Genomic DNA, 24,369 nt, shown 5'->3' on the forward strand with positions numbered 1-24,369 from the left:
TGAATTGCAGTTAATTATGTATGACTTGATTATTTGTTTAATTTGCAGCATGTTTGTATCTCAAGTTGAAGAAGCAATACCAGGAATATCTGCAACTGATGTGGACACACGTAAAGATAAGCACTTTGTCAAGTGGTTAAAATCACAGGTACGTAATATATCTCATACATTGATTAATTAAGTAAGTGTTTTGATACTTCAATATTAATTAAGAATAACTGCTTTTTGCAGGTTGATTATGACGATCCTTATTATCCCGTATGGTTTCACGAATTGGTTCAAGGTCCAGTTGCAAAGGTCACCACATCACCTATGTATTTCACACGAGGATTTACCTTTCACACATACGAGTATGGGAGACATCGGGCAACGAGTAACTACGGAATATGTGTGAAAGGTGAAACGGACTTTTACGGGATCTTGCAGGAGATTATTGAAGTGGAATTTCCGGGGTTATTGAAGCTAAAATGCGTCCTCTTCAAATGTGAATGGTTCGATCCTGTTGTGAACCGAGGGATTCGGTATAACAAATTTGGTGTTGTGGATGTCAATTTTGGGAGAAGATACAACAAATTTGAGCCTTTCATTTTAGCTTCACAAGCCGAGCAAGTAAGCTTCCTTCCTTATCCTCGGCTTCGAACTTCCGGGATAAACTGGTTAGCTGCTATCAAAATTACACCTCGTGGACGCATTGTCGCTGGAGAAGAACCGCCCTTGCAAGAAGAAGACGCTATCAATGAAGTTGAGGTACCAGAACAACCAACTGATGAAATCCTTTTGATCGACCCGCAAAACTTTCAATATGAAGATATTCCCGAAGATGCGACAGATGAAGCACGTGAAGACGAGTTCGAGAGAAGCGACGATGATGATTGTAATGATAGTGATGAGAACGAAAACGATTTAGAGTGATGTAATATTGATGAGAACGAAAACGATTTAGAGTGATGTAATATATGTCTCTGATGTTGTATTTCTCTATTGTAACGTATGTTTAAAGAAATATTGTTTTTTTACCATCCTAATGTATGTGTAACAAATGTTGTTTTATATAATATGTATTTGTGTTAATTTTAAAAAAATTATTTGGAGTTTTAGGGTTTTAGAGTTTAAGTTGGAGAAAGAGCACAAAGTAGTAGAGAAGAAGAGATATGATGTTAGATGATACGTGACTTTGGGGTTTAGGGATTTCATTCTCGGTGTTTAGGGTTAAGCGTTGTAAAATTGTCGTAAATATTTATTTATTCCACGTAATTTCGTCGTAAATGGAAAAACGCGGGCCTGGTAACTTCGTCGTAAACGTGAGCCTTGTAAATTCGTCGTAAACCGATGTTTCGACGTAATTTCGTCGTAAATCGAAAAACGCGGGCCTGGTAACTTCGTCGTAAATGAAAAAACGCGGGCCTGGTAACTTCGTCGTAATGTTACGTCGCGTTTACGACGAAACATTTTCTATATATTGGGACGCCGAGACGAGGCTGCCTCGTCCATTCCTCCCAAACTCCTCTCCTCTCCCTAAGGTACATTCTCTTCCCTCCTTTTTTTTTTTTTTTTTAAGTTAGTTTAGGTTATTAATTAGTTAGGTAATTAGTTTAGGTGATTATTTAGATAATTAGTTTAGGTGATTAGTTAGATGACGGAATCCTATAGTTTAGGTGATTAGTTAGGTAACAGAATAATTTTTTAATTATGTCGTCATAATTGATTAAATTTATTTAAATTTTTTTTAGATGGCTCCTAGAAGGAAACCAGCAGCACCTACTTATGCCCAGTTGTTTGGCGATGGTTCCGGTACATCTTCTTCCGGTCCATCGTCTTCCGATGCAGTTTCAGACTCTCAGACTTCTCAGAGAGTTTTTTCGAGTCCTCCTCTTCCACCGCAGATGCCTCCACCTCCTCCTCCAGCGGCTGCACCTGAACCTGTCCCAGAAGGTGCAGTTCATCCGGATTTGCGTGTGCCTTCATATGCTCCCTTCGCGAGATATACGGTGGAGGATTTGCTTGCCCAGCCTGGACGGAAGGGTTTGGATGTTCTAGACCCCGATAGACCTCAAGGAACTTATTGGTAAGTTATTAATTTTTATTACTATAAAATTTAATTAATTTTTATTTTGTAACGGTTAAATTGTTTTTTTTTCAGGTTTGGGGCTAACAACCGTGTTAGCCGGAGCGTTTCGGCGACGATTAAGGGTTACTACGACGTGGCATACCCGAACTGGAGCAAGACACTAAATCACGTTAAGATCACGTGGTTTAAATATTTTGTGGTAAGATTTTTAAATTTAATTAAATTTTCACTTTTAAATATATATATATATATTTTTAATATTTATTATTAATTATAATTTTTTCAAAATTTTTATGTTTCAGCAAAAGTGACATTGGTCTTTGGGAATCACCGAGAGGGTGAAGGCGGAATTCGTTGCAAAGGCAAAGATACGCCTCTGCAACACAGTCTCTGATTGGAAGGACAAGTGGGAGATCTACGGGTATGAGGGAAAGCCCACTGAGCTCACGACGGATGTGTGGGATGGCCTCATCGCCTATTGGGAGCACCCCTCTTCGATCAGAAAGGCCAATTCGTGCTCGGCTTCTCGAAGGACGAAGGATAAAGATGGTCATTTGCCCATGCTTCACAGAACCGGACAAAAACCTCATGCAGGAGTCCGTCTAGAAGCTGTAAGTTTTGTTTTAAATATATATTTTAAAATATTCAATTAATATAATTTATAATATTTAATTTAATTTTTTTTTGTAGTTCGAGAAGACGGGAGTCTTACCTTCTCTGTCTGACCTATTCAAGATGACTCACGCCACATCCGACGGAGTTTTTGTGGATCCTGCATCTGAGAAACTCTTCCGAACAGTGGCTGGTCGGATTGAAGAACGGGAGACGCAACTAACCCAGGAGTCTCCCGATGGATTACCAGTCACATTGTCCACCCAAGAGGTCGACAGAATCTTCGAAGAGGTAACTTAAAATTTTAGTTTACATTATTTTAATATTTTAACATAATTAACTATATTAATATATGTTTTGATTTTATAGGTGGCTCCTAAAAAGAAGGGACGGATAGTCGGTATAGGCTCTGTTAACGAAGTTGCAAGGGCAACTTCGTCATACACTTCGAGACGGGATGAAGAGACTGCTCAGATGAAGGCTCAAATGGATAGCCAAAAGGCTCAAATGGATAGCCAGCAGGTTCGTTTAGACTCTCTTGAGGATTTGCTAGACGTGATGGCCGTGGGAAACCCGGTTATGCAGAGAATGTTGAGTGAGAGACGAGCCGCTCTTGGAATGCCACCACGAGATCCCCAAGAGTCCGATCCAACCCGTCAACAGCCGAGCAACCCCACCAACTACTTCGACAATATGTAGTTTTTTTTTTCTGTTTGTATTATGAATTTAAATATTATTGTATGACTTTTTAAAATATGTTTTCCAATTTCATATTTTGTTTTAAAATTTAAATTGTTTTAAATTCTGAATATTAAATATAAATTAAAATCTATTATATACTAATTAATAATAATATAATAAGAAACGATGTAAACTCCTCGTAAACATTACATGGAGTTTACATCGAATGTTTACGAGTGATTAACATCGAAATATTTACGAGGATTTTACATCGAAATATTTACGAGTGATTTACAACGAAAGTATTTACGTGTGCTTTACATCGAAATAATTACGTGGGCTTTACGACGAAGTCTTACGTGGCGTTTACGACGAATCCTTTTCCTGCGCTTTACGAGGAATATGTTTCGTCGTAAACGTAAAGAGTCGTTTACGACGAAACCTCCGTTACGACGGACGTTTAACAACGAAACGTCTTTCGACGTTAATTCGTCGTAACACCCCGTTTACGACGAATTTACAACGAATACTGCCCTAGTAAAAAATATGTTTTCTTGTAGTGTTTGGGTTTGGTTGGATTTCGGGTTGGGTTAAAAATGCCCAAATCTAACAGTGATTCTGTAAATATGTAACAAGCTTGCAAATATGCATTGTGAACTTTTCTTGAATCATTTGTACTATTGTTAATGTATAATATTGTTAAGAGATAATGTTAACTTTCAGCTCAGGAATTGAGACAGGAAGGGGAACAACAACAAAAAATGTAGAAGCAAGATATAGAGGCCATCTCGCTTTTCCAAGTTCCATAATTTTCTTGCTTTTTATGTTAATTTAGTACTCCATTCTTTATTATTTTTGTTTTTTCGCTTTTTTCTTTCTCTTTTAATGCACTCCATGCTTTTGGCCGGTGGAATCAAAACTATATTTTATGTTTTTTTTTTAAAACTTTATTTTTTATCTTTAGTTTGTTTTTTCTTCATATTTTTACAAGCCTTTACCTTGTCAATCCACGTGAGAATCGTGTTAACAGAAATGATATATTCTATAGAGACTCGCACGGGGAAGATAATAAAAAATATAACACCAAAGAACAAGGGAAGAGAACAATGTTTCGGTTCAGTTTTGGTTTAATTTTCTCCCCTTTTTATATTTAAATTATATTTATATACAAATCAACTTTATTATAGGTTGGTGATCTATAAAAATCTGCACGTATTTATAGTTTAAGAGAGATTTGTATATATAAATTTAGAATTGGAAAACTCCTTTAGTATATTCAATCAAGTTATGTGATGAATTTGAAAATTTATAGATGATTTTAATGATTTTTTGTGTGTAAATGTTATAGTGATTTTGGATGCATCTAAGAAAGTCGTGATGATTTTTATTGATCCTTAGAAATATCACAAGGCTGATAATATTTAATTTAAAAGGCAAAATATGTGTAGATTAAAATATTAAGAGCTGATAGTACTGAGATAAATTATAAAGGCTAGGAAGCCAATGATGACAACATATACCTAAAATGAATTAAATTTGATGAAGCCTGAAGGAATTAGAGTGAGCTTATTCGTTTGAAATTACACGATTTGAAGTAACGAAAAATAATCCTCCGGAAAATGTGATGTTATTCGTTTGAGTATCAAAATATATTGGTATAATATTGGAGTATATATATTCTGACAATGCTGGAATATGATTAGATGCCCATTTTGATTTGTTTGCCTCTTTGTTTCCATTTCTCTTTGGTACCCAAAACGCACCCACATTCTTCATCCTACTTTTATGCTTCTTGCCTATCTGTTATTGTATTTTTTATAATCAAATCTAGTATATCAATTTCATATCGAGGATTTAGCATCTATATAAATACCCATGTTTTATTCTCATCGGTCAGTTCATCTCGTGTGATCATTCTAATATAGAAGTGATTTATGAATCTATGTGAGCCATGAATTTGGAAGCATATCATCCCAATTCTCTGAGCCTAGAATATATTCGATTTTCGAATGATTATAGATTTATTATCTAAGCATTTAGAAACAGTGGCGTTAGAGCCGTGCCTGGATACAAGTCCATCAAACATGTGTTTCGGGATAGATATAATTAAATATATTTTAAGGACCAATTTGAAAAAAAGACTGATTGGTTCATTTGGTTTTGGACTAGTCGTTTGTTCAAATTTGTTGATGTTCGATTCTTTCACCATACCAATTTTACTAAACATTATACTAAAAGCCAAAAATGATTTTTTGCTTCTAAACTCAAAAAAGTATAGGGATATGGGGCCGGATACTAAACCATTATTGGTGCATTTTTGGAAGCTGCAATGCTCACCAAGATTGAAATATATTTTTTGGCAAATAATTTTTGGTTGTTTACCGGTATACATGAATCTTCACTCACGAGGGACAAAATGTGATATGTAGTATCAAGAGTGCCGTCCCAATATATTTTGTGGCCTAAAGCATAATTATAAATAGTGGTCTATGCTATTTAATGATATTTTTATCAACATACTATATATTCTATACAATATTTTATTTTCAAGAGAAACATATTTTTGTTTAGTCCTGCATAAAAAAATAGATGAATAGTAGACTATTAATTGATACTGTACCTATAATGTTTAGTGTTTTTAACAAACAATAAATCACATTTTAGTAGTTTCTTGAACCATTTTTTTTTGTTAAAAGGTTTTAGAGAAAAATATATTTGAACCATTATATTCTAACATTAGTTTCTTTCTCACATACACCTTCAATCACATTACATTCTTCTTTACTTTCTATAATTTTATATGCAATGATGGAGATTAGAAAAACCCCAATGATAACAAATGCTAATAAATAGCAAAAATAATATAAACAAAATAAATAACAAATCAGTTGTCCAAAACAAAAGATAAATACAATGTGAACATAATGTAAAAACAGAGACATTTAATAGTTTAAGAAAAACTACAGAAAATAAAATACTTAAACTAAGAAGTCAAAAACAATATTTTTAACCACTCAGCTATATTAATATTTTGAAAATGTGACCTCAAAAATTATAATTTTTTTTGTGGCCTGAAGCTCTTCAGCCTTATGGAAGGCACAGGCCTGAGTATCAAATGTGTGGTGCTCAGGAAAAATCTATTAATCATGTGTTTTTTGAATGTCTAATACCGTTTCAAATTTGGGCGCCATCTAAATATCCCATCATGCCCAAAGATTTTTCCGACCCTATCTCTTTTTACAAACATGGAGTATCTCTTTTGGAGGATACCAAAAAAACCAGATTTGAGTTATTTTCCATGGATTTTCTGGTATATTTAGAAAAATTGAAACGTTAAGATTTATAAAAATCAGATAAGGGATCCTTTAGATCTTCTCCGGACTGCGGAAATAGAAAGTGTCATGTGGGCTGAATCTCAGACCAAAAATTCTACAAACCGGATATCCCCACATATTGTGGAGAACCATATTGCATATGGCATAAACAAGTGTTACATTAATGGGGCATAGAGGGAGCAAGATTTTTACATGGAGCAAGGATGAGTTTATAAAAAAAATGGATCATCTGATACTATGATGGGTGCAATGTCTATTTCCAAGAGTCTATCACTTTTACATGCTGAATGTGAAGTTTTGATATGGGCGATGGAATGCACGAAGATCATACAAATTTCAGAGGTGAAATTTACAACTAACTCTTCTCAACTTGTGAAGGAGTTTCTGCGATGTAAGGAATTTTTTTATGTTTTTACTATGCAACATATTCCGGGGATACAAAACACAAGGCAGATAAGCTGGCACGAGGTGCTAGAAATCAGCCTTATGCTATGGTTTATGATGACTCAATTCCCTCGAATTGGCTCTCGGATCAGGAATCAGCTTAGTTTCGTTTCGTTTTTTGTTGTAAGAATAACTCAAAAATGTCAGGTACCGTCAGGTGTGATGTCGACACGTGCATACACGACCGATTCAGATAATAAATACATTACGATAAATATGGGTTTTTGTAGTGACTGACACAATATCTTTGCGACTGACTCAACCAGAGCTCTGTTAAAGCAGCGTACCATATGAATATGATATTTAGACGTATCTGCCTCTGATACATATACGACGATCATTTAAAATTATTATTCATTGACCAACATATTTTTTTAACGAAAACAATGTTTGATTTTTTTTTTTTTTTTGGGAGAAAGACAATGTTTGATATTAATCTCACGGTCCTCACCTTGTCTCCATAATTCTCTAATCTACCAATTTTTTCACGTTCGGATCCACTAAATTAGAGGATCGAGAACTCTATCATAAAAATCTATGATGTAGTAATTTTTAATACAACTCTAACACTCAGAAGACAATCATGTGGATATTATGTTTGGTTAAGAAAATAAAATCCTTTTTCTCTTTCGCTTTCTTGTAAATATTATTTTCTATATCACTACAAGAAAACACGGACAATACTGACGGAAAAACCGACCGAAAAAAATCTGTCAGGATTTTCCAACGGAATTCCGACGAAAACTTGTCGGAAATATATTTCGGTAAATTCGTCGGAACTGCGTCGGAAAATCCTGACAGAATACATTCGTCGGTATTTCGTCATACGATCCCGACAGAAAACCGACAAAAAACTGACAAATATATGACCGTTGCAAAAAATTGACACATACCGACGAAATACCGACGGCATACCGACCATGAAAGAATTCGGTCATAATTCCGTCGGTTTTTCCGACGGAATACCGACGGATTGAACAGCCGTTATACTTCCCGACTGAAAACCGACGAATTTGCAGCCGTTGCACTTCCCGACGAAATACCGACGGATTATGTAGCCGTTAGTATCCGTTTAAATTACCGACGGAACGCCGACGGGTTTAGGACGTTAATTTAGCCGTTATGATTCCCGACGGAATACCGACGAATATTTTCCGTCGGAAAGATTTCCAATTCATTATAAATACGACCTCTCCTTCATTCATTGAAATCACAACAAAACAATATAAATTATGGGTACTCCTTATAATTTCCGTTCTTGGTTAGATCAACCTCATATGGATCCAAATACAAATTTACTTACGGAGGAATACGCACGTGGTATTCAAGAATTCATGGGGGTGGTTCAAAGTCAACCGGAAGCAAGAACAAGTAAGTATTTATTATGTCCATGTTCTACTTGTAAGAATAATATCCGTGTCAAAAAAATGGAAGTATGGAGTCATTTATATTTGAAAGGATTTACACGTGGTTATAAGATTTGGTATCTTCATGGAGAAAGATTTGAGTATGGTAGTAGTAGCGAACCTCAAACTGCCGATAGGTTAGATGAACCTACCACGGATGTAGATTTTGGGATAGGGACTGTTCAGATGGTATATGATGCATATGGAGAAAATTTACCGTCGGGTGAAGAGGAAGGAGATAGACAAGAACAACCCAATGTAGAAAATTTCCCATGTGAAGAGGAAGGCGAACGAGAACAACCCAATCTAGAAGCCAGAAGATTTTTTGAAATGTTAGATGCAGCTAAGCAGCCATTGTATCAAGGATGTAAAGATGGGCATTCACCTTTATCATCCGCAAGTCGATTGATGGCGCTAAAGACTGACTATAATTTGGCTGAAGAATGTGTGGATGCGATTGCAGATTTTGTTAAAGATGTTCTTCCTGAAGATAATCTTGCACCTGGCTCATATTATGAGGTACAAAAATTGGTCGCTGGTCTTGGCTTACCATATCAGGTGATAGATGTATGCATCGATAACTGCATGATTTACTGGAGAGCAGATGAGAACAGGGAGAGATGTAAATTCTGTCGGAAACCTCGTTATCAGGATACGACTGGAAGAGTTCCGGTGCCATACAAACGAATGTGGTATTTGCCGTTGACTGAAAGATTAAAGAGGTTATATCAGTCTGAACGAACAGCAGAACCAATGAGATGGCATGCTGAGCACTTAACAAATGGTGAGATAACACATCCTTCCGATGCAGAGGCGTGGAAGCATTTTCAATCAACATATCCAGAATTTGCATCTGAGGTAAGAAATGTGTATCTTGCATTATGCACAGATGGTTTCAGTCCATTTGGAAAGCATGGAAGACAATATTCATTGTGGCCGGTAATCTTGACACCTTACAACTTACCACCACATTTGTGTATGCGACGGGAGTTTTTGTTCCTCTCAATTCTCGTTCCCGGGCCAGATCATCCTAAGAGATCACTGGATGTGTTTCTTCAGCCATTGATATATGAGCTGCAATTATTATGGGAGCACGGTGTTCATACATACGATGTTTCGCGGAAAGAGAATTTTCAGATGCGAGCAGTACTTATGTGGACAATAAGTGATTTTCCAGCATATGGTATGTTATCTGGATGGACCACGCATGGGAGGCTATCATGTCCTTATTGCCAAGACAACACAGATGCTTTCCAACTAAAAAATGGTCGGAAATCGTGTTGGTTTGACTGTCACAGGAGATTTCTACCACACGATCATCCATATCGTAAGAGTAAGACATTGTTTACAAAGAACAAGAGGGTGTTTGACAGTCCACCTGAAGAAGTAAGTGGCAAAAAGTTGAAGGAACAATTAAGAGATTTTGGTGCAGATAGAACGGCAGACGTGGGTGGAAACGGACATGAACCGATTTATGGTGTAGGGGAAAATCATAATTGGCATAAGAAGAGTATCTTCTGGGATTTGCCCTATTGGGAGACTCATTTGTTGCGGCACTGTTTAGATGTCATGCATATTGAGAAGAACTTTTTCGACAATTTGATGAACACCATCCTTGATGTCCAAGGCAAGACGAAGGATAACTTGAAGTCAAGACTGGATTTGGTTGATATTTGTGCTCGTCCCGAACTTCATGTTGATGAGCACGGTAAAGGTCCTATTCCCATATATCGACTGGATGCAACTGCAAAAGAAGAGTTTTTTGATTGGATAACACACAGTGTTAAATTTCCAGACGGTTATGCATCAAGTTTGCGTAATTGTGTTGACAAAAGTGAAGGGAAGTTTACTGGCTTGAAGAGCCATGATTGTCATGTAATGATGCAGCGCCTCCTTCCTTTTGCGTTTTCCGCACTATTGCCACGAAATGTCCACGAAGCAATCGCAGGTACTTTAAAATTTAACATAGTTAAATTAATTGTCATATTATTTTTTAATGCTTATATATATATATGCTTATGGAATTTGTTTTCTTCGTGTATGTAGGGATAAGTGCTTTCTTCCGTGATTTATGCTCGAGATCACTCACATCAGATGGTATCCGCAATTTGGAAGTTAAAATACCGGTGATCCTATGCAACCTCGAGAAGATATTTCCTCCATCATTTTTTGATGTTATGGAGCATCTTGCTATTCATCTTGCGAGAGAAGCGGCACTCGGTGGTCCCGTGCAGTACAGGTGGATGTATTTGTACGAACGGTTTATGTTTCATCTGAAGAAGAAGGTCAAGAATTTAAGCAAGGTGGAGGGATCAATAGTGGCTCAGTGCATCAATGAGGAAACCTCAAACTTTGCTGAATACTACTTTCCATCAGAAGTTCGAACAAAAAGTCGAAGACCTGCACGGCATGATGATAGAGGTGAAAGGGCAACTTATTATGTTTATGTGCCAAACATGTTTACACAAATTGGACGACATAGTGGAAAGTCAACGGACCGGATACTTACCGTAGCTGAGCATGCTCATTTGCACACATATTTGCTTACAAACTGCGAAGACATTCTTGAATATGAGAGGTACATAGATTTAAAAATATGAATTATTTGCAATATTTTTGAAACATATCTAACATTTTTGTGTTTTTACAGTATTTACTTGGCAGAGATGCGCTTAAAGTACCCGGATGCGACAGAAGAACAACTCGAACAACTCAAGCAAAACAACTTTGCAACATGGCTTTCTGATTATGTAAGTGTCTAATCAGTAATTAGTGGTAACTAACCGTTTTACTTATTATCTTTTAATGAACGAAAACATTTTTTTTTGTTTTTATAGGTAAGCCATTGTTTAGCTATTGGGCACCCACCTAAAGATTGGTTACGTGAGATAGTTTGTGGTCCAAAGTTTGTTGCAAAGTCATATCCGAGATATTGCACACGAGGATATGCATTCAGAGTTCTTAAGGAAAATACTGTAAGGAGAACAATTGATTGTGGGGTTTCTTCGTCATCCGGAGACGATGTCTACTACGGTAACGTACGCGAGATTTTGGAAATTCAGTACCCGGGAATGATTGGCATGAGATGTATTGTCTTCAACTGTGAGTGGTACGACAACGTTGTTGGTCGCGGAGTAAGCACTGACGCATTCGGTGTTACATCTGTACATTCGCGACGACGACTGGATTTTTACGATCCATTCATTCTTGCTTCACAAGCTGACCAGGTATGTATGTTGAAATATATTTTCCATCGGAAGTAATCATATATAATTACTTCGACTTATATAATTTATAATTTTTCAGGTTTGCTATATTCGTTATCCGCGGATTAGGCAAAGGAACGATCCTTGGATCGTTGTCATGTCAATAAATCCCAGAAGCCGAGTACAAGGAGTATTTGATCCACTACAACAACAATTAACCGAAGAGGACGGCGAGATTGGAGAGTTTGACGAAGACAATTCAGATTCATCATGTTCATCATCAGATAATTCCTCAGATGGAGAGTAGATACTCTTTTATGAATGTATATGCAAATTACTTTTAAACATTGTAGATTTCTTCTAAAAACAAATTATGGGTTTGAAACGTTGTATACTTTTAAATTACAAAAAATAAATTAGATTTGTTGATTCTAAAATCGAACGGTTTTGATTGATTGATTATATACGGTTTTGATTGAATGGTTATATATATGTCATGTTCAAAGTTAAAAAAAAATCAAACTGAAACTCTAAATTGATAATGTCCGTCGGTTTTCCGTCGGAATTTACCGACGCATTTCCGACGAAACCCTAGAATTTGAGGGTTTCGTCGGAAATGCATCGGTAAATACCGACGGAATACCGATGAACCCCTCAAATTCTAGGGGTTCGTCGGTATTCCGTCGGTATTTACCGACGCATTTCCGACGAACCCCTCAAATCCTAGGGGTTCGTCGGAAATGCGTCGGTATATACCGACAGAATACCGACGGACATTATCAACTTAGAGAGTTTCGGTTTTTTACAAATATGATTTTTTTTGCACTTGTATTAAATATCATATATAACATCAGACAACAAATCTACCCATTGTATTCTCACAGTTTTAAAACTTTGAACATGACATATATATATAATCATTCAATCAAAACCATATATAATAAATGAATCAAAACCGTTCGAACAACATCATACACTTTTAAGTTGGCTTGTGCCAGTTCTCAGAAGTTGTAGCACTCAAACAAATCTAGAACATTTTTTTAGAATGTTTTATGATTATATAACATAATATATTGGTTTTAGAAAGTTTTATTACAAATATAAATAATTTCGACACCCTGTGTAAACTCTAAAACTTAATCCGTCGGTATCTCGTCGGAATATTCCGACAAATTACCGACGGAATTAACTATACCGACGAAGAACAGACGGATAAGGTCGTCGATATTTAAAAAATTACACGGGTCAAGCTGTACCGCGCAAAATTTTGGTAAACCGCCAATATTAAAAAACCGACGGATTTCCGACGGGTAGATAAAATAACGACGGAAAAAACCCGTCGGTTATCCGTCGGTTCATTAAATGAATACATAAGAGAAAATCTCTTCTTTTTCCTCATTTCTTCCCCGTTTTCTCTCTCTCTCCGCCCAGCCCCTCCTCCTCCCTCGCGATTTCCGGCGATTCCCTCCTCCTCCCTCGCGATTTCCGACGTAATCCCCCAAATTCGACCTCCTCTTTCACCCAGTCATGTAAGATTTTCAATTCTTTTATCTTTCTCATGGGATTTCAATGGTTACAATGTTAGTTTTAGGGTGTATGTGATTTTGAGATTGATTAGGGATTTGGAAGTTAGTTTAGGGCCGGGATTGAAGTTTTTATTTACGATTTGTGTGATTGGAGTTATAGATTTTGGATTTCTTTAATTTGAATAAAGTTTTTTAAAATTTTTTTTTTTAATTATATAAAAATCATTTTTAATTATAAAACGTTTCATATTTTTATATTTTTTTCATTATATAATTTCGTTAAATTAATTTAAAAACACTTTTTAATTATTATAAAAAAAATTAATTATAAAAAGTTTCTTTTTTTTTGAAACACAATTATAATACGTTTCTAAATAATAAAAAAAGCTTACTAATGTTTTTAAATAATAAAAAAGCTTACTACGTTTATAATAAAACGTTTTTTTTTTTTGAAACACAATTATAATACGTTTCTAAATAATAAAAAAGCTTACTAATGTTTTTTTTCGTAGGGATGAACCACCTCCTCTTATAGTTAGACGTCGTTTTCGCCGGGGTACTTCTTCAGTCACTCAGAGTACGTCACCCGCTAGTAGCCCAGTTGCAGCTACCACTCCTCCAGCAGCCCCCACCCCTCCAGCAGCCCGCACCCCCCCTTCTGTAGCTTCCGGCCCTTCTCAAAGTTCAAGAGGAGGAGGATTGCCTACTACGATGACTGTTGCGGAGTTAGTTAGGCAACCTGGCCGAGAATCGCTTCAGCGCCTTGATCCAAATTATCTTATTGTCCCAAACACCACTTGGTAAGTATTTGTTTTAAAAGGTTCTTTCATTTTATATTCATCTTTTACATTTAATTGTGTTTGGTTTTATTTCGTAGGTTTGATTTGTCTGGCAATGGTATCACCAACAGCCTTCTTAGGATGGAGTACACGATGCTAAAGCGTGGTTATCCAACTTTCTATGACATGCCTGCAGAAGATCAAGAACTTTGGTTTCGGCAATTTGCGGTATATGTTCTCAATTTTTAATATTATAAATTTTTTTCCACCAATTGTAACTTTCTAAAAAAAAATTTATATTTATTTTGCAGCAAGAGTTCACTTGGGAATCAGGGATTACCGAACAAGTGAAAATTGTTTTCCGCCGCAAAGCAGCTTCGCACTACACCAAGCGGATCAATGAGTGGAAGCAAAAATTCGATGTTGGTGAGGTCCCGAAGCACATCAACCCAGACGTTTGGCGGGATTTGTGTGGTCATTGGACGAAAGATGAGACAAAGTCTTTGTCGACAATCAACTCGCAAAATCGGTGTAGCAGCCGTGGCGGGAAAGGGATGTTTGTCCACAACTTAGGGGCAACAAGTTTACAGACCCGAGCATTTCAGGTAGTAAGTTTCTAATCTGATTTTCTTATTCATTTTTAAATATGTGATACTAAATATATTGTTTTTAGATGAAGGAAAACGGTGGAGTTCCCGTAGATGATTTTACCCTGATGAAGAATGCCTATACCAACAAGAAGACTGGCGTGATTCAGGATGGACTTATTCAGGACGTAATCCAGGTCGTGGAAAATCGAAAAGAGGATCTCCTCGCGACTCAAGCTTCTATGTGTGAAGAAGGCGATTCTGCATCTTCCAACTCCTTAACCGTAGAGCAACTCAACAACCTTGTTCTCGAGGTACATTCTAATTTCTTTTTGCTATGTATGTGTGATATGTGTGTGTGCGTGAGTATGTGTGTGATATGTATTTGTTATTTCTCATTCAGGCTGTTCCAAGGAAAAAGGGCCGTTATGTTGGATTGGCTCGTTCGACCGGAGGGGCTTCTTCTTCTTCTTCAGCTCACTATCCACTGGTTCATGAGCTTATGGAGCAGATTAAGACCAAAGATACGGAGATTGAGTTCCTCAAGAATGACAATGCTGAAATCCGGGTTGAGCTGCAGCAAAACCGAACGACTATGGAGCAAAACAATGTTCTCACCCAGACCTTGTTGCAGAAGTTTAGGAGCCGATTCGGTGAAGACTTTTAGTTGTTTTTTTAATTTTCAAAAACTTTTTATTACTTTTCATAACTTTAATGTATAATAATGTTGAATTTATATATCTATAATGTTTTTAAATTCTAAATTATCAATTTTTTCCTGAAATTAAATAAAGAATTATAAAAATTGTTTTTTTTTAATTAAAAAAGGAAAACCGACGGATGAAGTTTTCCGTCGGAATTTCTACATATTTCCGACGAATATGTTCCGTCGGTTTTTTTCTAAAAATTCCGACGACACATATCCGTCGGTTTTTTCAGAAAATTCCGACGAATTCTCTTCGTCGGTATTCTCTATAAATACCGACGAACATATTCCGTCGGAAATTTTAGAAAATTTCCGACGAAACATATCCGTCGGTTTTTTCAGAAAATTCCGACGAATTATCTTCGTCGGTATTCTCTATAAATACCGACGGATGTGTTTCGTCGGAAATTTTAGAAAAAACCGACGGAATATGTTCGTCGGTATTTACCGACGATATGTGTTCGTCGGTATTTTGCCGACGAATTGCCGACGAATATCAGTATACCGACGAGATGATACCGACGGATATATTTCGTCGGTATTCCATCGGTATGCTACTTTCCCGACGAGATTATGACGGATTTGTCCATCGGTATCAAGCAGTTTTCTTGTAGTGTATGAATCATGTGGATACTTAATTTCTATATGTTCCAACTTCTTCTGATATATCCACAAATTACATATATAATATGAATGATTCACTCTTTCGCCGAATTGATTTGGAGAGATGAGTTTGGAAAAAATCTTTCCCAACTTTGTATAGTATCCAATACTCACTTAAAGTGATATTACTAAATTACTAATGCATACTCTGGAGAAGGTAATGGATGATGCCTAACTTGCTTTTTTGTTTAAATTTTAAAATATTAAATCGCTAGCAACATAAGACCACCTCCAATAGGAGTTCTTCCTATTGGAACTATTAAAATATGTATCATGTATGTATATATGTATGCATATATTATATATGTATAAATATTTTTTTGTGGAATCCCATAGACAAAGGCTCATAAAATCCCATTTTATGAGCCTTTGTCTATGGGATTCCACAAAAATTATGGACCCCACAAATATTTATACATATATAATATATATATACATATATACATACATGATACATATTTTAAGAGTTCCAATAGGAAAAACCCCATTGAAAGTGCTCTAAGGAAGCGCCCCGTTTAAAAAATAAAACATATATATCACAATAAACTAACTACTGAGATGTGCAGATCTTTTATTCAATATAGTTAACTATCTTTAAAAAAAAATGTTAACTATTATATTTTATTATTAAATGTTTTTGTAAAAATCACATATAAGATTTTTTTTTTTTTATATATTTCTGGGGATCCGAGGCGGTAAACTCAGACTAATCCCCACGAGGCCTTCCATCCGAACACATAAGTTGTGTACCATTCATATGGTCTTGCGTATTAGTATATGTAAAATATATGCGTAGATCCATTATCCCATCAGTTAAATTATCATTTGAAAATTGTGTGTGTTTGTGTTAATTGCATCAACATTCACGGGTCGACTTCGATGATCACATCTCTATGGATATGGTTAACGTCCCACAAAAAAAACCATTCACTTCAAAGCAATTTGCAACATCACAGATATTAATTCATCTACAGAGCCCACAAACAACGTAAGCTTGGGTCCTACTCTGTTTCTACTGCCACTTGTAATTCACTCCGTCCACTTGTGTGTTTTGTTTTGCTTTCCCTAAAATCCCAACGTCAGACTAATGATTATAATGTGATATTGGAGGCGATTGTGTGTGAACTGGTCATTACGTATGCATTTCTATTTCCGTAATTCATCTATTTATTTCAAGTTTTGATTAAAAGATTTTACTTTTTTTTTGATAATTTTTCTTATTACGTACATGTTAAAAAGATTAATTTCAAATCTTAAATTGTTATATGAATTTTCATTTGTTGTCTAAAAAGACTAATTTAAAATGAATTTTAGTTTATTGATTTATAGTAGCACGATTATTGTGTTACTATCTTAAAATGTTATCTCCATTTCATTTTTCCTTATCTTGAGAATAGTTTTGATGCAATTCCCCTGAATTTTTTTTATGAAGATAATTATAAGAAAAATGAGTAATAAAATGTGAACGTCACTGAAAAGAAACTGATAAATAGATGAATAAATAATTATAATCAGAAAATAAACAAAAAGGCATTCGAACTCATCCGAATATGATGCTCTATATATACAAAGAACCTCACACCACTTTGTTCATAGGAAGAGCACGAGCCAACCCCCACAAGTGGTACTTCACCTCGATTCTTATAAAAAAAAAAAATTAAGAGAGATATGGTGTTAAAGATGTCGGAATCAGCTAAGCCCTACTTTGCAATGGTATGCCTCCAATTCGGATATGCTGGCATGAACCTCGTTACCAAGGTTGTGCTCGACGGCGGCATGAACCATTTCGTCCTTGTGGCTTATCGTAATGCCTTTGCCACGGCCGCTATAGCGCCTTTTGCTCTTCTCTCGAAGAGGTAACATATTAGTTATATATATACTGAAATGTACAAAGATCGATTCCCTGATAGAAGTATTTTTTATTTGGATGCTTAGGAAAGTGAGGCCAAAGATGACGTTCCCGATATTCATGCAAATATTTCTACTAGCGCTTCTTGGGTTAGTCCTCTTGATTTGTATCACTTTCTCGAAACATTCGCTTGACATGTATATGAATATATTAATATTTTTTTTTTTTGGTAAATTCCTTACTACAGGCCTGTGATCGATCAGAACCTGTATTACGCTGGACTTAGACTCACCTCACCGACTTTTGCCGGCGCCGTTACCAGCATCGTGCCCGCTTTGACATTTATCATTTCCATAATTTTCAGGTATTTACATTTAAAGCATCACTTAAAAATTAGTTATATATAATGGTAGGTAAATACTATTAGTTATATCATACAATATGGTCCGTTGATTAATGATGTATGATTTAAATGTTTTGGTGATATAAAAAAGGACGGAGAAGGTGGAGCTGAGAAAAGTAAGATTCCACGCAAAAGTGGTGGGGACATTAGTGATAGTGGTTGGAGCCATGTTGATGATTTTATTCAAAAGTCCTCTAATCAACTTTCTCCGGTCTCACCTCATCCGCGAAGCTTCGTCGTCCGCCGGCGAAGACTACCTCAGGGCCACCGTCTTCCTCCTCATCGCTTCGTTTTCTTGGGCTTCCTTCTTCGTTCTTCAGGTATAAATTGTCTAAATATTTTTGTTTAACATAAGATTAAATAAAAATTAAATTTGCATATTAATTAACATTTAGTTCTGACGAGTTAGGAAAACTTATACTTTTTTTTGGTAAATATGTTAAAAGAAAATATATACTTTATTTCTTCAGGCAGCTACGTTGAAGAGATACTCATCTCATCTTTCATTATCGACGATGGTTTGCTTCTTGGGAACCTTACAATCCACATCCCTAGCGTTTGTGATGGAACCAAACCTTTCTGCATGGAACATTGCCTTCGACATGAACCTTCTAGCTTCTGCTTATGCGGTTTGTCCTTATGGTTACATATATAAATTTGTGTAATATATCGAATTTCAATATTCAATTATCTGATTTGTGAATGCATATTTTATAGGGTATAATGTCGTCCAGCATAGCGTATTACGTGCAAGGGATGATGACGAAACAAAAGAGCGTTGTCTTTGTCACTGCCTTTAACCCTCTTATTGTCATAATTGTATCCATAATTAACTTCATTATCCTCGGCCAGAGATTATACCTTGGCGGGTAAGCAACCAATGGATTTTGACTAATTAGGTCACTTGGCACCATCTTCATATTGTATCTTAACTTTTACTAATTTTGTTTTCTAATTATGATATCTTAGGATTCTTGGAATGGTGATACTAATGGTGGGAGTCTGTGCGGTTCTGTGGGGAAAGGAAGGTGATGAAGAAGAGAACATTGAGGAAAAATTTGTAGAAGTTATAAAATGTTGTAAAGATTGCGGAAACAATAGTCTCTCGATGCCAATAATTGATGAGGAAGTAGATGTTGAAATGCAATCTACCAAGAAAGATAAGACGGTGGTGGATTTGTTGTAGTTCTCGTGAGTAGAAAAATGTTCACGAGCTTAATAGATGTTTTAAATCTTATATTTTTGTTAGATAGAGGAGCAACTTTCTCTGTTCTATATTCTGCTCCAACCTCTTGGGTTTAGGTTTTGTTTTATAATCTTCTTGTTTATAGTAGAGTAATTATGATTAAATAAATGTTTAAAACTTCTTCTTTTTCTTTTTATTTTTAAACTTAGACCAAACACATTATAATTCAAATGTGTACTCATAAGAATAATGGTTATGAACATACATTTATATGATGATGAGGTGATGAAAGGAACTATGATGTAGTGGCGGTGGAGATCATGCCCAACTTGGCACGAGGATTAACACTATTTAAGGGGTGGAAATCAACACTATTTAAGCTAAAAGTATAAGAGCATCATTAACCCTATAATCACATTTGAGTTTCTTAATGACTTGTTTAATAATAAAAGTTAGTTAAAAAACCAATAGATTTTGCGTTTCATTGGAAGTTTCTTAATTAAATGTTTAAAAAAAATAATAAACATTGTTTTATTAAAACTAAATATTTTTTAAAAATAAAACATAGTAAAAGATAAAATTTTAAACATAGATTTAAAAAAACATAAAAACAAAGATTAGTAAAATAAACCAGAATAATTTGAAAGAAGCATCCGATCTCAGTTGTTGTCTTCATCACGTCTAAATTTATGCCATATATGTTCAACCAAATCAGCTTTCAGTTGTTGATGCATTTGTCTATCACGAATTCTTGTTTGAACACCCATCATATTGGCGATATTTTTAGGCATATCAAGTAGACGTTAAAGATCAGCCGGTGTTGGTCTTCTTAGGTACTCATCGCCAAACAAATAAATTATTCTTTCCACAAAATTCTCTACACATGACCGAGTTGTAGTTTCACCGAGCCAGAGGTATTCGTCGACCGTATCAGCCGCACTACCATATGCCAAGACACGAATGACTACTGTACACTTTGGAGTGCTGAGAGACCAAGACTTTCTTTTGGCGAAAGAACTGAACTTCGTTGGAGAGTCGATCAACAATGTGCATGAATAATGACTTGTTCATTCTAAAACGTCGTCGGAATAAATTTTCAGGATAAGTTGGAGTTTCACTGAAATAATCATTCCATAAACGTACATGACCTTCTTCATGATTTCTTTCGATATAAACTCGTTTTTTTCTTTCTTTCCTCTCATCTTCTTGACCACCGTAATGAATGGAAAATTTCTCAAATGTTTGATCAAAATGTTGATCAAAATTTTGATCAAATGTATCATCAATTGATTCCTCAAAAGTGTTTTGAGAAGAAGAAGCCATATATGGTGATTAAAGAGAAAAGATGACTTTGGTGCTGTGAAAATTCTAGAACCAAGAGTGTTGTGATTAAAGAGAGAAGATGACTTTGTGAATAAATAGAGAAAGCAAGAGTGTTGTGACTAAAGAGAGAAGATGACTTTGTTGTTGTGAATAAATAGAGAAATCAAGAATGTTGTGATTATATAGACACAAACATGTTTGATTCTTTACAAGTACGTGACTCATAATACACAAGAATACAAGACACTTAATACACAAGAGTACAAGAAATAAGAAGTACAAAGTGAGATAAAAAGCTCTAAATGCTCGTGATTGAGAGTGGCCCGTGAGAAGACACTAGTACAAAGTATTCTTGTCTGTGACATAAGCATGATTATCAGTCCGTGACACAGAAACATACAAGACATTACACAAGCGTGTTCTCACCTTTGTCAGCAGCACAAGACAGTTTCTTCCGTCTATGACTCGTGCGCCTCCTCTTGTGTCATGTTACCTACTTAGAAAACAAGAACAAGACACTTAATTACAAGCTAAACATGACAGAACAAGACACATACAAGCTAAACATAACTGAACAAGAACAAGAAACATACAAGCTAAAACATAAGAACAAGACACTTAATTCCATTACATAACATTTTAAACATAACAACAAATACTTTAACTCCATACAAGAACAACATCACACAAGAAACTTAACAGAGTTTCTTTTTAAAACCACTAAAAGAGAACAAGAACAAGAAACAGCAAGCTAATTTTAAATGAAAACAGAACATGAAACTGGAAATATGAAACATAGACACTCGTTTTTAACATGCCACACTAATTAGCCAACATTTCTGTAATTAGCTTCTTCTTTAGGGCTTCTTCTTCTTCAGATAGTGGCTCTGGTTTTGCAATGAGTCTGTCAAGCAGACCCATCTTCGACAGTCTTTCTTTCACTGCCAAGTTTTTCTCCTTAATAGACCACATGCTCTGAAACTCAGAGAGAGCCTTGCCATCCACTATAGTTCTCTTACCAGATGCTCCTTTCGCTGCCTTCACACCAGGAGGACGTTGCTCACCTAGATTGGTAGTTGCTTGAGAGCTAGATGATTGAGCACCATCCTCACACCTTCTCTTCTTAGAGCTTTCATCAATCTTACTAGTAGCAAGTTCACACTATTTCTGGTCATACTGCAGCTCCTCCCAAGCATGTTGAAGGTTAAATTTCAACTTATGATCGTTGTAGAATATTTCGTGTGCTGCCTTAACAACATCATTCTCATTCTGACCACTAGTTTTTTTGTCTTGTTGCAGCCTCATAGGATCCAGAAAACTTGCAAACAAGATCGTTTATTTTTTTGCCACCTTTGCTTACACTGAATTGCCTCTCGCTTTTCACCTCTTTCAACCTTTGGACTAGCTGCAAAGTAAGCTGCTATGCGTTTCTAGAAATCTCCTGCTTTTTGCTCATTGCCTACAAGAGGATCCTTGCTCGTGTTTAACCATGAGCTAATGGGCACTACATCATCTGAGGGACTCCATTTCTTTTTTTCTTTGCGCTTTGTAGGTGTCTCTTCACCGAAGCTTGAAGTTTCAGTACATTGCGTACCAAACAGAGGGAGTTGTGAGCTAACTAGCTCATGAAGAAAGGGTTCAGGATGGAAACTATCTTGTTGACTGTTCAAAAGGTCAACAAAATTGGAGCTCTGACCATCTGGATTCGTTGAATCCATATCCTAAACTGTGAAAGAAGAGAGAAAGAAGAAAAAATGTGTTGCAAGACTAATACAAAGAGAAGAAGAAACATGTTTAGAAAATGGAAAGAAATAGCAAAAGAACCGGCTTTAATAGATGAAAATAGATGAGTTGGCATGTATCTAACATATTAATTACCTAGCACACAGTCCTAAAACAAGCATTCACCACACGCATATTCACTAACCACAACCTAACTCTAACCAGCATTCATCATACGCATTCATCATACGCATTCATCACAATCAACTACTATCCAAATGTGAACGCAATAAAGAAGAAAGCAAGACAATAGAATCAAGTTAAGAGCAGTGGAGTGATCGTACCATCACCAGCATTGTCATTAGTAGAGTAACATCTTGCTTGACAAGACTGGCACCAACGTTCTTGACTTTATCCTTGAATTCAATGTTTTTAGGAGCACCCCAACTTTGCTCGATCACAACATTACGTCCCTGCAAAGTCAAGACTATAAATGAGTATTTGTATATGGAATAAGCTTTGAGTAATGGAGCTTTATGTTGTCTTTACCGTCTTACTACGGAGACTGCACCTTGGACCCTCACACACAATCTCGCTACCATCCATCTACAGAAGCAGAAAGAATCCTTAAAAACTGAAGCTCAGAGAAATGAGGATATGTGTATTTTGAGTGGAATAGAACCTTAAGTTTGAGTTTGAGCTGATCAAATTCTTCATCATTGAGGATCAGATTTCCCGAAACACAAGCCATTGAAGCTTCCAAGAATCTATGTTCATCAAAACCTACTATTTCATGTAACCAAATCAAAGATGAAGCTTTTACCCTAAGAAACCAAAAACAAAAATAATAGTTGATTACTTACAATGACAACACTGATTCCTTCCCACATCAACTCTTCTTTAAAGTTATCAAACTCCTCATTTGACATGATCGCTTTGCCATCGTACTAGAACGACTGCAGAAAAAATATATAACAATTGGTTATTTTCTTCTCAGCCTTGTTGATGATGCAATACGGCATGATGTTGCTATCCACGTCTTCTCCTCCCACTTGACCTTAAAGGAAATACCAAAAGACTCTCTAAATTTAGAACTTTCAACAGCGAAGGCTACAACTTTTGGGAAAATCAATTTAAGACATGATTGCTCTGTGGTGGCTTTTGGAGGCAACAAGAAGAATCTTTTTCTCAAGGGAACTGTTCTTCCAGGGCTGAGCTGAGACCATTGAGTCCTCGACGACGAGAAACAAGTGGTGTGTTTGCGAGAAACGGCGGAGAAGAGTGAATGGATGACTCTGATCCTCATCGAAGGGAAACCAATTGAATTTTTAACAACAGAAACATAAAGAAAAGAACCGCCTTCGTCGTCCTCACGGAAAATACATTGTTGTCTTTCGGAAAAAACAAGAGAAGACGAAGAAACAAAAAGAAAAGAAAATAAAGAGAGAAATTTTTTTTATGTTTGATTGTGTACTGACACGTGTGTTTAAAATCCCTCTAAAGATCGGTGTCCAAAATGCTCAATTAAGGATCAATTATTTACTTTTGATTTAATTAAATGAGTGATTTAGCTTAAAAATTCTCTTAAAAAACTGCAATAATCATGCTCTAAAGATCTAGTACCTAGAGATGATGCACAACATATTAATCGATACATTTTCTTAGAAAATATTTTGTGTAACTTCTAGACCTTTGTAACCAACGTAGTTGGCCTAGAGGTAGTTGAGGACCAGATCCAATACGCTCCCCGCAGGTTCGACTCGCATTGGCCACCCGGACTGCCTTAAATGATAAGAATATGTGGAGTGTCGTGTACCGGTGGGGAATAGTCGGTTGACCACGGTCGCCAGATCACCCCACGTTTACCTTTGTA

General features: G+C 36.0%; 2 protein-coding genes and 1 long non-coding RNA gene across 4 annotated transcripts; 2 read left to right on the plus strand and 1 right to left on the minus strand.

Annotated features, from left to right (window-relative positions):
* Positions 1-7,805: 7,805 nt before the first annotated feature.
* Positions 7,806-15,326, plus strand: LOC106445228. Of its 2 annotated transcripts, XM_048753750.1 has the most exons (7): positions 7,806-10,494; positions 10,593-11,124; positions 11,197-11,296; positions 11,384-11,773; positions 11,853-13,281; positions 13,791-14,078; positions 14,156-15,326. In XM_048753750.1, the coding sequence occupies exons 1-5, from the start codon at positions 8,373-8,375 to the stop codon at positions 12,057-12,059; spliced, it is 3,351 nt and encodes a 1,116-aa protein (XP_048609707.1). In that variant the 5' UTR covers positions 7,806-8,372; the 3' UTR covers positions 12,060-13,281; positions 13,791-14,078; positions 14,156-15,326. The 2 variants fall into 2 exon arrangements, with proteins under 2 accessions (XP_048609707.1, XP_013742199.2); XM_013886745.3 differs by having other exon boundaries at positions 13,791-15,326.
* Positions 15,327-17,595: 2,269 nt separating this feature from the next.
* On the plus strand, positions 17,596-19,631 carry LOC111213989 (WAT1-related protein At3g56620-like). The gene is made up of 7 exons (XM_048753751.1): positions 17,596-17,869; positions 17,949-18,011; positions 18,110-18,226; positions 18,357-18,585; positions 18,736-18,894; positions 18,983-19,134; positions 19,235-19,631. The coding sequence occupies exons 1-7, from the start codon at positions 17,682-17,684 to the stop codon at positions 19,449-19,451; spliced, it is 1,125 nt and encodes a 374-aa protein (XP_048609708.1). The 5' UTR covers positions 17,596-17,681; the 3' UTR covers positions 19,452-19,631.
* Positions 19,632-22,937: 3,306 nt separating this feature from the next.
* Positions 22,938-24,239, minus strand: LOC106447876. The gene is made up of 2 exons (XR_007322093.1): positions 23,046-24,239; positions 22,938-22,969 (listed from the first exon to the last, which is right to left on the minus strand). It is a non-coding gene; the product is annotated as an uncharacterized LOC106447876 (long non-coding RNA).
* Positions 24,240-24,369: the final 130 nt, after the last annotated feature.

This window comes from Brassica napus, chromosome C4, assembly GCF_020379485.1.
Source record: "Brassica napus cultivar Da-Ae chromosome C4, Da-Ae, whole genome shotgun sequence".
Lineage (NCBI taxonomy): Eukaryota > Viridiplantae > Streptophyta > Magnoliopsida > Brassicales > Brassicaceae > Brassica > Brassica napus.